Source organism: Ascaphus truei, unplaced genomic scaffold (assembly GCF_040206685.1).
Source record: "Ascaphus truei isolate aAscTru1 unplaced genomic scaffold, aAscTru1.hap1 HAP1_SCAFFOLD_969, whole genome shotgun sequence".
NCBI classification, from domain to species: Eukaryota; Metazoa; Chordata; class Amphibia; order Anura; family Ascaphidae; genus Ascaphus; species Ascaphus truei.
In genome coordinates, this window is record NW_027457308.1 from 21,267 (window position 1) to 36,345 (window position 15,079).

Here is a 15,079-nt window from a genome sequence, read left to right on the forward strand (position 1 = left end):
CGCCATCTTGTGAATGAAAAGCTAATGGCACAGTTTGTATTCATTCCTATTACAACAGTCAAGGAACAGGTTGCAAAATGGGGACAAGAAAGCTGGGGCACGGGCAAATATATCAGGGTGATGCACATACATTTAACCCCTTCACTCCCAAAGCGATTTTGGGTTAATCATCCGTGTATAATGCCTTTATTAATGACCTGATTAACCCCTCCATCACCACAGTCATCCAAAGGGAGTCACATGGTCTTCAACAACCAATCAGATTGGTGATTTAGTTCCCACAATCTGATTGGCTCAAGTACCATGTGATGGCAACCTTTTTTGAATTTTGTGACGTGATGTTAAAGGGAAAGGAAGCACAGCCATTCTGATTGGCTTGCTCTTGTCCCTTTACATGAAGTCACAGAAAAAAATGGGCACATGGATTTAACAGACAATCAGATGGCTGTTGAACCATATACACTATTTAACTATGTAAGATAAAATAAAGACAATTTTGGGTACCTGATCCAGATCTTCATGACGGATGGCATCTTATGGAGTTTGAGGCCTTTGCAGAATGTGAGCTTCCTGATTCCCCGGGAGTCAGATGGCCAATGCTTCTAAAGGTAAGTTAAATATTGAATGTATTTTTTACAGATTTTTCGATTGTATTTTTTTTTTTTTATGTTTTTGATAGCCCGTTGCCTGCCATTGTATTAATTTGTTCTCGGTTTGGGTACAGTGTAATACAGTGATAGCCAATGCTTTTTTGGTAAATTGCTTATTTTCTATAGAGTTTTATTTTTCTGATTTGGCATGATTGTTTGGCTTATATTTTGTGTTGTGTGGCTGACTTTTGTTATGGTTTGCATTGATTAGCATTTTAAAATATTTATTTGTTTGCTTGGCTCTTGGTTTGACTTGATTTGTTGGATAATGGTTTTACTAAATAATTGCTTTGTTGGTTACTGGTTATAATTAATAAATTGTTTTTTTGTTAGTGTTTTTATGTAATTGGTTGGCTAGTGCTTGTATTTATTTCATTTGTTGGCTAGGGTTTTGATTTATTGAATGGGATTGATTAGCTGCTTGTGTATATGTTTGATTACTGTTTATTTTTGGCCTTTATGTATTTTTATTAGGTGCCCATTGAGTGCTATAGTGGCTTATCCTGCAGATATTATATGGGTAATGAGGTACCACTATGCCATTCAATTAGTACAGGGTGAGTATAGTGTGTCCAGGGTGGGTGGTTAGGCCTCCTGCATGGGTAGAGGGGCAGGGTGGATTAACCCCTTAATTACTATAGCGGTTATTACCCGCTAAGGTGATTAAGGGTTTAGGGGCCATTAGATTGTATTTTTGGATTCTACTATCTATTCTTTCTGGCAACGGAGGACATGGACCTGCAGTAAGCTGAAGAAGACACACTTCATATGGGCAGGGATAAGTACAGTGGCGGCCACCCTGAGTCTAAAGTGGCCGCAACCACAGGAATTTTTAAACTCCGTGCAGACGCAGCTTTTTTTTTTTTTTTAGCGCCGCAGGCGCTTCCATTGTTCAGCGCCATTAACGCTGAATGGAGAAATGGCCGGCGCGCGGCCGCAACATGCGGCTGGCGTGCAGCCAAGTTCGGCGGCTAAAAAAATAAGCCACGAACAATTGCGTTTAAGCTTTAGATTAAACTTTGCCGCAACAGTAGAACAGTTTTTATTTACTTTATTTATGCTGCATAGTTAATGTTGTGTTTAATAATGGGCAACTAATCTATTATCCATATCTGGGGGAGGGAGATGTATGGAATCGGGGAGCATGTCCCCTTTGGCGTGTTCCCTCCGTACCTCCGGCTGCACACCATTCCGCTGCAATTGATCAGAGAGTGCGTCCCCAGTGTTATGCTTCCTCCTTGCCTCCTGCTCTTACAGTCTCCCACCCACATGGGGCTTTCAAGGATTCCTCGGAGCTTGGCTCCACCCCTCCGCTCGCAATGTGTGGCCGCCCTGCGCGGTGCGCACACATGATGCGCATGCACCTCTCCCCAGCTGCGTAGCAACTCTAATTTCTCTCGCCCCTGTCTCCTGCACCTTGCAGCTAATTGCTGCTTCTGTTCCGTGGAGGCCACACCTTGGCTTCTCCCCTCCTTCCTATTTGTCCACTGCTCCTATATATGCTCAGCTAGCACTCTCATTCTATGGCGTAGTACTTTGTTGCCTTGTGTTCCGACGTCCCTGCCTTGCCTTTTTCCTGTGTACTACTAACCTTGTTGCTTGCTTTCCTGTGCACCAACCCAACTTCACTTTAGGACCTCTCTCTGGATTATTGACCCTGGCTTGCCTCAGACCATCCGCACTTCTCCATCCCTGACCACAGCTATCGGACTACTACCTTCCTACTGACAACAACCCCTGACCAAGGCACTCTGGACTCAGACTACTCTCCTGGCACCTTCCTACGACCTCATAAAAGTATCAAGGCTAACCCATTCTCTTCAATCCAGACCCGGCGTTCTTGACTATCCAACCTCCAGGCGTGCCTCATCTGCTGTGGGTGTGCAGTTCTATAATTTCCCACCTCAGTACCAGGGTCCCCCCTTTTTCGTGGCCCAAATTGGGGCTGTGGGGAACCCATGGAGGCCCACAGAGCCTAACGGGGACCACCAGAGGGCCCCTAGACACCCGTGGGTACCTCACAGGGTGCACTGTGGGGCCTGTGGACACCTGTGGGGAACACCCAGGGACCCCGCTGGCATGTGGTATTAATTCTGTGTGTAAAATAATAAATATTGGTTTAATGTGTGGGCACAGGTGGTGGGTGTGTTGTGTCTTGGTTTATTACTAGCTATTGTAATGTTTATTGGGTGCCTAGGAGGTCGGTAGTGGGCCTGTTGTGAGTATTTTGTTTTATTGTGGGTAGCGGTGGTGGGTGAAGGGGGTATTCGTTCTCAGGATGGGTGTTTAGGCCTACCGGGTGGGTAGTGGAAGGGATTAACCCCTTCATTACCTTAGCGGTATTGACCGCAAAGGTAATGAAGGGGTTAAGTCCACTCGCTACCCACCATAAGGCCTAAACACCCACCAAGGATATAATACCACCTTCACCTACCCCCGCTACCCACAATAAGCATGACACTGATGGTTAACGCCTTAATTTCCTTAGAGGTTTGCTGCTAAGGTAACGAAAATGCCTGTAAATGCATTTTTCATGCATCTGATTCATGCCGGGGTCTCCGATAGTGATATTAATGTATATCAGCTTCGGATACCCCGGCATCAATCCAATGCTAGAAAAATTAATTTTTTTTTCTAAGTGATTTCTTGCCGTTTCTCCGCAGCCTCTCCCCACCTTCTTGCCAACTTTGCTGGCGAGGTGGTTTTGGAGAGGAATTCTCAATTCTAGAGCGGCGAACAGCCTCAATAGGCTGATCGGGGCTATTAAAATTGAGCGAGGTTGAAAAAGTGCCAAAAAGTGGCTTATCGTCGGACATTTGCCGTAAAAAATATATTTTGCCTACTAATTTGCCGAAAAAGTCTGTTATCTGCGATTTTTCGCTGCTTACTGAATAGCAAAGGGCAGGGAGATTTTTGCTGCTAAGTGCATAGCTCCATAGTGTCACTTGCTTGGTTGTTTTCACTTATTGACAAATCCGTATTTTTTGCACATTAATCCTGTACTAGGACTCACATTTTTATCACTTATCACATTCACGTTTGAGCGCCACATTTGATCTCTTGTACAGGTCTCTATTGGGCAAGCCCCAGTCTGCGTGTCTGTAATGAATAGACACCACACTAACCACCTCCTCTATCCCCAACCACCCACCCTATCCCCAACACATACAGTACAGTTATGGGCAAAATCCCTATTATCCACATCTGGATCCTAGCTAATTTTTCGGTTGAAAATAAAACATTACTGTCAGGGTAGACCAGGTCTTACCAACACATTAATACCGGGATTCTGGATTGAGCACAACAAGGAGGGCAAAACAAATTGTAATTTATTTCCTCTTAAGACAAACACACAAATCTTCACAATTACACTGGATAAACACTTACTGGTTGGGGGAACTAAATCAAATGTCCACGGAACAAATGACTTGAAAACAAAGTCTCTTGGCACCCCAGCACGCATGCAAGTGGGTGCGTGATTTGAGCCGTTCTACAGTCCTCAGCTAGGGGCACAAGTTGCCAGCCCTGTATCTCCACCGGAGGAAAGATGTTCATTCAGTCCTTACAGGATTCGTTTGGGACTCCCTGGCTCAAACGAGTTCTGGAAAAGGGGTGAAAATCTTCGTTATGCTGTAGTTAACCCCTCACACTCCGGAACCGCTGATGCTGTAGCATGGACGTATCTTGGTAAAGCTGAGATTAATCAGATGAATCTCGTGAATCACACAAGATGGAACTTAGATGAGTCTTAGATGGAACTGATTTTCCGACGGACTGAATGACCTTTTAAAAACTCCCAAAAGTCTATCCTATCAGTCTGCAGCGAATTACTGCGTGGTAATTTTATCCCTGACCACTCACACAGTTTGCAAGTTTCATAACTCCTGGCTACCCGGCTTCAGTATAGTGAGAGAGCATGTGCAACTAAAATGTCATCTTCCCCATACTGGCCACCTGCCACTTAGCATATGCCATCATGCTTTCTTACTGAATGCCGCTCAGTCTAGCTAGGCCAAAGGGACCCTTTTGATCTAAGGATATCGGGGCTTCAATTAGAATGGAAGGGTTAACTAATTATTTGGTCTTTCCTGCTAACCCCACCAATCGCACCTCTGGGGCAAATGTCCCTTTGGAGCTCTGGACTTTTGTATACATCCTTGAGATATCTCCACACGCTATCTCAGAAGCCTGGCCATTCATATATGCATGCCTTCCCCTGGAATGCTAAACACACATTCTACAATTTTTAAAACCATCTCAATCTACATGATTTCCTTCTAACCCTCTGCAAATAAAATTTCAGAAAGCTAGTCCCTTCCTAACTAAAATTATATCCTTAATTTGATAAACTTTTGATATTTGGGCTTTATTTAACCACAAGTCAAGTATCCACTATCCACTTGAGTCTGGGGTTAAGGCAGTGTTACAATTCTGTATTCTTCACAATCCCAGATGTACTTCTCTAATTAACCCCTTAAACACAGGTTAGCAGCCTTTATTTCCCCCAGGAACATCTGAACAAAGGGTAACATACATTTATAACACTGCTGTCAGGCCTAGTCCGCAGAGCTGACACTTTAAACATGCAAATACATTTATTTAAAGATTGCAATCGGCCCGGGACTGCAGAGCTGACACTTTAAAGGCACATTTGATGACTCAGGGGTTATCTTGCTGGGAAACCTGCCTTTAATTGATGGCAAAGATAATGCGTCATCGTCACAATTACCCACCAGAATAAAGTAAATTAAAGTTGTACTTACGGCTGCCAGGATGATAGCTGCCCTCTTTACCGTCCTCCGTGGAAAGCAACATTAAAATAAAAATACTAACTACTTGCCAGTAACCCCTTAATTAACTTAACGGTTTCTAACCACTATAGTAATTAAGGGAGTTAACCCCCCATCCCCCGATACACACCCGGGAGGCTTAACCACCCACCCCGGGGAAACTAACCCCTCCCACCGTACACCCATTACCACAATTAAAAATGACCAAAGGCACAAGTAACCAAACATGGCTAATAGCCCGTATTTGAAATACACAAAAAAATAACATTGACATGCCCTTAACTGGGCCTGCAACTCAGGAAGCAAGGGGTCCCCGAGGCTGAAATGGATGTGGTTCAGCTCCGGAGACACCCTGCTTCAATACTGGTTAATAAAAACAGTGTGATCACCTGTAAGGGCTGTGACGAGTGATGCAGCTCCCTCTGTTCAAAGAGACCGCCTGTAAGGGCTGTGCAGGGAGATACAGCTCTAATAGACTGCAGGCAGATCACAGGGGCAGAAGTAGAAACATACACAGATAAAGGCACTGCTATCCTGAGCGGTTTAGCATTTTCCTAACTCACGGTTTCTGACTGGCAGCAATTCTTTCTGAATACTGTGATAACGCAAATGTCAGACGTAAGGTAGGTCCATGCTACAACATTCGAGTTGGCAGCAATAACATCGAAGCTACTAGAATAGGCCCCAACATGTCATAGGCTGAGTTGCTCATAAATCCACATACTGTAAATAAAACCTGTTTGTGCCCTTTTTTATCGGTCAGTAAAACTGCAATGTTTGGCTTCTCATGCTGGGGATCCAGGGACAGTAAATCTGTCAACACATGTAAATACATGTGTGACGGGAGACCAATGCTTTTAACACAAAAATACCTGGATCCTTTGGCTAAGAAAAGCATAAAGATAAAATAAATTGTAATTTATTCAAACAATGAACATACACAGCTCAATTTAAAAAAATACTACGAAAATACACTTACTGGAATGGGGTCAAATGAAATAATGGTTCCCAAAACGAAATGTTGCAAAACAAAGTCTGTAGGAGCAATTTCTCAGTTGTGGGAGTTACTCGCAAAAAGAGCCTGAATGGTGCTGCTTCGTTCGTGATGACACTTTTAAAATCTGGAAGCTTAGATGTTTCTTGCAGGAATCCTTAGGTGAATCTATTACATGATGGAACTCAGATGGAAGTGTTACATGAGGGGCTGCACAGATTTTTAAACCCTCCAAGTCCCATTCTGTACAGTCTGCAGCCAACTAATGCATGGGAACGAAATAACCCACCTATCATCAGGTTTTGCCAGTCTCTTACAGAACCTGGCAGAGAGCTTCAGTATAGCAACTGAGCATGTGCGAACCGCCATCTTCCCCCACTTGTCATGTGAGACTCCCTGCCAGCTCAGCTCTGGTGAATCGGGACCGAGAAGCCATTTGCCAGGAAGGCTTATTGAACTTCTCTACATTTTCTCCTCCCTGCTACAAAATGTTTAACACCTGCATCCTGGATGGCCTTTGAAGCTGATTCTTTGATGCACAGAGGCGGAGTAGCTTCCCCTGCTTCCTATGCATATGGATTTTTATCGATACTAAATACCTTCCTCTGAACAGTACTGGAATAAAAATATAAAATTGTTAAATAATATTTTCTTTTCCCCTTATACAGGAAAACCTTGTTACAATGTGCCTCAGATGTGCTAATTAAGCAGACAGAACCACACTGTCAGGTGACTTTTTAGGCCTATATAAACCCAGTCAGAACAGCTAGTCTGCTTGCAGCCCATATCCAAGTGGCCCATTATAAGTGGCATGACTACTGAACAACTGAATTTAAAAGGAAGTTCAAAAGAAGTGATGAAGAAGTGGACACCCCCATTTGAACTACGCTGGAAAGGAGGATATCATCAATACCAGACTGCATCATTACTGCTGTGATGGTGCCTTTACCATTTATATTTGCTGTGACTTCACTTCTTCTCAAATTATGCACTTCTTTTTACCAGCCTCAGTATGTCTCTAACTCTAATCATATATCTCTATCTCTCCTTCCTTCACCACTTCTCAGTTCATATGAACTCCTTTCTTACCTGCGCCCTCTGACACCACACAGCTATATCCCCTGCAATAAAAAACACCCCTACAAATCATCCTAACACATCCTTTTTCTATCCATGCTTCTCCTCCTTGCTTCAGGGGATATCTCTCCCAATCCTGTTCCCTGTCTTATTTCAACTTGCGCTCGTCCTCGCCTTCCACATGCAACTTCTACGCCTGGTGTTAACCCCTCCAACCTCATACCCATCCCCTGCCACCCTCCCTCCTCTCTCCCTTTCTCCTGTGCCCTTTGGAATGCTCGCTCCCTCTCTAACAAGTTCCTCTCTGTGCATGACTTCTTTCTCTCTCACTCCCTGCTTCTCTTTCCTATAACTGAGACCTGGCTCACTCAGTCTGACTCTGCTCTGGAAGCTGACCTCTCCTACGGTGGCCTTTCCTTCTCCCACACTCTGCGCCCTGATGGCAGGGGTGGAGGTGTGGGGCTCCTGCTCTCCTCTCTCTTCCGTTACCGAACTCTTCCAATTCCCCCCTCTCTTGCCTTTCCCTCCTTTGAGGTTCACACTGTCCAGATCTTCTCTCCTCTCCCTGTTCATGTGGCGGTCATCTATCGCCCACCTACCTCTACTCACCCCCCTTCTGCCTTTCTCTCTCACTTTGAATCCTGGCTCTCTTTCTTCCTCTCCTCAGACTCCCCTGTTCTTCTCCTTGGGGACTTCAATTGCCACATTGATGACCCCTCTCTCCCTTGGGCTTCCCGCTTTCTTTCTCTAACCTCTTCTTTTGGCCTTCAACAGTGGACTGCAGCCAGCACCCACAAGGATGGCCACTACTTAGACCTGGTTTTCACTAAGAACTTTTCTCTCTCCGATTTCGCCATTTCTCCTTTTCCTCTCTCTGACCATCATCTCATCTCATTCTCTCTATCTCGCTTCTCCCCTTCTCCACCTCCATCTACACCACGGTTCTGCAGAAACCTGCGCTCTATTCACTTACCTGACTTTGAGTCCACTTTACGCTCCTCCCTCTCCTCTCTCAGCTCTGCTACAGACCCCGACAACCTGGTCAGGAACTACAACTCTGTCTTGTCCTCCTCTCTTGATCTACATGCCCAATTTCTCTCTGCCACACTCGCCCTTCTAACCCTAGACCCTGGATAAATTCCCACACACGCATGCTGCGTTCCTCCACTCATTCCTCTGAACGCCTCTGGAGGAAGTCTCACACTCTCGCAGACTTCCTTCACTACAAATTTATGCTATCCTGTTTCAACTTTCCCCTCTCGCAAGCTAAACAAGCCTACTTTTCTGCACTAATCAACATGCACAAGTCTAACCCACGCCGACTGTTCTCTGTCTTTGATACTCTACTCAAACCACCCTCTGCTGCCTCTCCTTCCTCCATCTCCGCTCAGGACTTTGCTGACTATTTTAAGGAAAAGGTGGAATCCATACGTCAGAACATCCCCTCTGTTTCTTCTTCCCATCCTACACCTCTTCCTAACTCTTCTCCTGCCTTCCTTGACTCTTTTTCCACTGTCTCAGAGGAGGATGTGTCGCTGTTGATCGCCTCTTCTCCCTCTACCACTTGCCCTCTTGACACCATTCCCTCCCATCTCCTAAAACCTCTTGCTCCTACTATAATCCCTACGCTCACACACATTTTTAACTCCTCCCTCTGCTCTGGAACCTTTCCATCCTCCTTCAAACATGCAACAGTCATACCATTACTCAAAAACAGCAAGCTTGACCCTACCTGTCTTTCTAACTATCGACCTGTCTCCCTCCTGCCTTTTGCCTCTAAACTCCTTGAACGTCTTGTATTCTCTCGCTTGCTCCATTTTCTCAACACCTATTCTCTCCTAGACCCTCTACAATCTGGCTTCCGCGCTGCTCACTCCACAGAAACAGCCCTCACTAAAATAACTGCCGACCTCCATGCTGCCAAAGACAGAGGTAACTACACTCTTCTCATATTACTCGACCTCTCTGCAGCATTTGATACTGTGGATCACCCTCTTCTCCTTCACATTCTCCATACTCTTGGTATTCGGAACAAAGCTCTATCCTGGATCTCATCCTACCTCTCCCATCGTACTTTCAGTGTCTCTTCTGCTAACACCTCCTCCTCCTCTATTGAGCTCTCTGTGGGGGTACCCCAGGGCTCTGTCCTGGGACCTCTTCTCTTTTTCTCTGTACACACTCTCTCTAGGTGACCTAATAACATCTTTTGGATTTAAATATCACCTCTATGCTGACGACACACAGATATACTATTCAACACATGACCTTACACCTGCTATACAGACCAAAGTTTCTGAATGTCTCTCTGCTATATCATCCTGGATGGCCCTCCGTCGCCTTAAACTCAACATGGCTAAAACAGAGCTCCTCATACTTCCTCCCAAACCTGGCCCTACTACCTCCTTCCAAATTACTGTTGGAACTACAATCATTCACCCAGTAGCCCAAGCACGCTGCCTAGGGGTCACACTCGACTCCTCTCTCACATTCGCCCCTCACATTCAAAACATTTCTAAAAATTGTCGCTTTTCCTCCGCAATATAACAAAGATACGCCCTTTCCTCTGTTGCTCGACTGCTAAAACTCTGACTCAGGCCCTCATTCTCTCCCGTCTTGATTACTGTAACCTCCTGCTGTCCGGCCTTCCTGCCTCTCACCTGTCTCCCCTACAATCTATCCTAAATGCTGCTGCCAGAATCACTCTACTCTTTCCTAGATCTGTCTCAGCATCTCCCCTCCTGAAATCCCTCTCCTGGCTTCCAATCAAATCCCGCATCTCACACTCCATTCTTCTCCTCACTTTTAAAGCTTTACACTCTTCTGCCCCTCCTTACATCTCAGCCCTAATTTCTCGCTATGCACCATCCCGACTCTTGCGTTCTGCTCAAGGATGTCTTCTTTCTACCCCCTTTTTATCTAAAGCCCTCTCCCGCCTTCAACCTTTTTCACTGACTGCCCCACACCTCTGGAATGCCCTTCCCCTCAGTAGCCGACTAGCACCCTCTCTATCCACCTTTAAGACTCACCTTAAGACACACTTGCTTAAAGAAGCATACGAATAGCACTGTGAACATTCTGAACACATGATACATAAAGCTTGGCCCCCTGCAGATGCACTTACCAGAACTACCTCCTACTGTCTCTGTACGTTCTCCCTACCTACCAATTAGATATTAAGCTCCTTGGGGCAGGGACTCCTCTTCCTTAATGTTATGTTTATGTCTAAAGCACTTTTTCCCATGATCTGTTATTTATATTATCTGTTATTTATTCGATTACCACATGTATTCCTACTGTGAAGCGCTATGTACATTAATAGCGCTATATAAATAAAGACATACATACATACATACATACATACAATAACCCATACCATTGAAGTATGATGTGATTCTCACCCCCTTAGCCCTGGTGGGAGACACACAGACCGTCCCCTACAATTACAGTATTACAGCCATCATTGAGTAGCAGAGCTGACATTCTACACTTTAACTTAAACCCCTATAACTCTCTTCACCTTATACCTGGTGAGAGATGTATGGAACCCCCATTGGGTTCTGGGGTTTGGGCATATGCCGAGAACCTTTAATGTAATTCAGTTCCCTGCCTGGTTTTACTGTCCTGGTTTGTGCTGAAGCAGGGGGATTTGTCGGTGAGTGGAAATCTGCTTTCTAGAGAGGATTTTATCCTGTGGTCTGTTTTGCTCATGTCCTCCGGAATCTGAGGGGATTCCTGAGTACATGTTTCGGGGTAACCCGCAACTCTTGCCCCCTTCTACCCAATCACACCCTGACAAAATTTTACTATAAAATCCCCCCTGAAACTCATGCCCTGCACATCTCCGCTGGTTAGCACTCCTGGAACAGTAAAAATACACCATATCTTCATTATACATGCAGTTACATGCCATGATTGGGTCAAAGAGCTGGCACTCACAATTCCCCAATATGGCTTAAGGGCACCCAGCCGGGCCAAATACCTTTATTAATGGCCTGGTTACCCCTTCCCCGTCACAACATGCATACAGTACGTTCATTTTATTAAATCCTCCAATATAAAAAGTAAATACAAGTAGACATCACCGCATTAAATATATGTAAGAATTCCTGTATATAAAACTGTTATTTTGTTCCTCTCTTAGGAAAGTTTCGGCCAGACTCCTCGGTCAGCGTGCAGTGAGAGCTGTTCTCCTGGATACAGGAAAGCTTCTCAGCAGGGACAGCCCGCCTGCTGCTATGTCTGTGTGCGATGTTCAGAAGGAGAGATCTCTAACACAACAGGTCAGTGCAAGTGACAGCCTCATACATTGAGAAATATATTACATACAGTATGAGAAGGATTCTTTTCATGCTGCGTCTTTCATTCAATGTTCTAGTATTTGTATTTTTTCTGGAGAAACACAGATTTTATGTAGGCTGTGATTCCTTTCTTTAATTACACTACAATTACAACTCTGTACACTATGATTTCCTCTATTAAAAACTATAATGCTGGTCCACTTAAAGGCATCACAACCTACATCAAATATACTGTATACTATTACATTTTGGGATCATGGAAAACTGCAACAATAATACATTATTCAGAAACGATATCCTGTGTACATTTATAGCTAGTGATTTTACTACAACAGCGACAGTAATTGTACAAAAATGTGTGAGCACTGTACAGTATCTTACTAGAAGATGACACTTTTTTAATTGACATTATAATATATTTTGAATATAAGCTTTTGAGAGCAATGCAGAACTAATCTACATAGTATTAGTAGGAAATGTAAGAAAAATAAACCATACAAAAATGTTCAAGGGCTTTGCTGATAAAGACCCGAACAATGGGTCATGGCAGCCAGTGGGGGTCTGTTCTTTAGACTGACTTCTCCCATGGAGAGATGTCCCACTGCCAGGGGATGCCGCGGTCAGTTCCGCGTCAGTTCAGTGTCAGTGGGAAGATTAGGTCTGGCTACATCTGTAGGTGAGACAGGTGAGAGGTACTAAAAAAAACCTGGATCCTGAGTCACAAACCTCCATTAACTCAATGCAAATAACGGGATGTTATAGTAATCATTAAAGGACATTATATTCTCTGATGTTAATGCATAACCAAAAAGCTAATTATATGCAAAAATAACAACCATTTATATCTCATTAGCATAGGCTTAATGTCATGTGAATTTAGCATGGCCTCACGTCATCTTTAAAGAAACATGACTCTTTTTAAGTACCGTTTATCTCTTACCTAAAGGTGACAATGCGCCCATGCAATATACTGTAGGTTTGCTGGAGAGGAGATAAATATAACATATTTAGCAAAGAAGAGTCTTGCTCTCTCCATCTCTCTCCCCTAAATAGTCAGGTTATATCCCTGTGCCGTTCTATAACAAAGCTCCTTGGATAGAGTACAGTAGGTGTTGTTAAAGGGATCAGGCTATATTGACACTCACGAGTGCTGGAACTGCTCACTTGAGCGCAAGACAGCATCTCTGTTTCTATTGCACTCACCCTGTCAGCAGCTTGGTGGACACAGTTCATTTCATGTGCTTTCTACCGGATGGCAATTGAATTTGAACACAAGACTGTGCTTCTATAAGCACACTGATTTCTCACATTTCAGACTCCATTTTTAGCTGCTGCAACACTTCCACCTGGTTACATACTGTATGGATGAAGCAATTTTTAACAATACCAATGAGATATTATGTGAAGATACAGCAGATCTTAAGATGCATTTTGCTCGGTTGGAGAAATGTTTGTTACACCGTCAGAGAATATGGTGGGACATTATTACTATGGAGAACTACAACAGAGTCAAACGCATACCAAGGGGCTTGCGCCTCACCAAGACACCTTCCTTTGGGTTTGATAAAGGGGACTTTGAGTGACAATGGTGCCTCATTCTTGATGAATGTTCATTTAAATTAATGGACCCTATCATTCATCATACAGTAAATCACAAGAAAACAAATGTGTAGCTAAACAAGTGACAGAATTACAAAAGAAATTACAGGTCTTTGCTCATATGAAAAACTTTAAGGAATTAGATTCCAAAGTAGCGAGCAAGCTCAACAAGCAAGAGAAGATCATAATGATCACTAAACAGATTAAATTTGAGCGATATAAAGCCGATTATGAATCTCAACAGATTTACATCTGGCAAAAATTGACATTCAAGAACAGAGGAAAACCTAGCAAACCTAAGAAATCTAATAAAGATTCCGGGGGTAATAAGTCTATTCTCAAAACAACTAAAGATAGTGATCAAACACCGCATGCAGTTTCTTTCTCTTTTTCCGAGAGTGAATTTTATACATCATCTGGGGAAGAAAACATCATACCTAGTGTGATGACTCACTCCAGTAGAACGGACAGTCACAAGTCCTCAAAAAATGAGGAAAGACAAGAAGAGGCAAGAGAAAGAACCCACAGCGGGATGGCATCAAAGAGATTGAAAACGTAGACATTGGGAGTAGTAATGTGATTAACATTTCCAAACACGAATTCACAAAGGCGGAGTTGTCCGTCTTACATCTTGGACTATCATTTGCACCCAATAGGCATTTTAACCTCTTTTTTACCATGGTTGACGTTTATAGATTTACAGTGGCGACACCCTTTATTCTAACTCGGCTAGCTCCGCGAATTTCAGATTATCCCGGTTATGTGCGGTTTTGTGTCGTTTTCGCCCGGAGGGAATTGCGTTATTTTCGCGCCCGTGATTTAAGCATTTTATTCTCGCTGTCTGCAATACTGCAATGCCGTGTAAAAACTCATGGGGGCATTTGCGAGCTGTTGTCTTTGAAGTCTAATACCTTCAGCTCATTCTGACTTAGCCGCGCTGGTTTGAAACGGCTTTCTCCGCCATTACGGTCAATGATAGGACCCTCCTCGCCGGCGTGACCCTTTCTCGTTGCCATTACTGGTCGGACCCTGTTGGGGTCAAGTGAGAGGGTTCCTAACATCTATGGGCAAAATGAATTTTATTTCTAGGTGCCCTAGAACAGAAGTTCCCACACCAATTGGCCGTGAACTTGACCGAGGCCCTAGTTCCCACGCCAATTGCGCGATTACCCTGACTCCGTTCTGTTGCCACGAGAGGGTCGCTATTTGCCATGCAATCCTGCCTGAACTAGGACTACATGGTGACCGAATCTGAGCCCTCTAGGTTGAACAGAACCGGAGTTATGGTTCCAGATTTCTGCTCATTCTGACATAGCTGTTTCAAAGCAGCGCGGCTTTCTCCGCCATTACGGTCAATGATAGGACCCTCCTCACCGGCGTGACCCTTTCTCGTTGCCATTACTGGTCGGACCCTTTTGGGGTCAAGTGAGGGGTTTCCTAACATCTATAGGCAAAATGAATTTTGTTTCTAGGTGCCCTAGAACAGAAGTTCCCACGCCAATTGCCCTAGTTCCCACGCCAATTGCGCGATCATTGCTCTTTTTTGACAATGTTGACGATCTTGTGGCTTTGCGGTCCGGCAGTAAAAAAACAGTGCAGGAAGCCTCGACATTTGTTACACTGTCAAAGGAGCAAATGGAAACAATGGAAGACAAATCAACATGTCCTTTT

At 44.2% G+C, this 15,079-nt stretch overlaps 1 protein-coding gene across 1 annotated transcript in view; it reads left to right on the forward strand.

The window, feature by feature from the left end:
• The window catches only part of LOC142486591 (vomeronasal type-2 receptor 26-like), a 48,509-nt gene that overhangs the window by 19,578 nt on the left and 13,852 nt on the right, over window positions 1–15,079 (forward strand). The window contains exon 3 of the mRNA XM_075585171.1: window positions 11,653–11,791. Within this exon, the coding sequence (XP_075441286.1) occupies window positions 11,653–11,791 (139 nt within the window). The remainder of the gene's footprint in view (window positions 1–11,652; window positions 11,792–15,079) is intronic.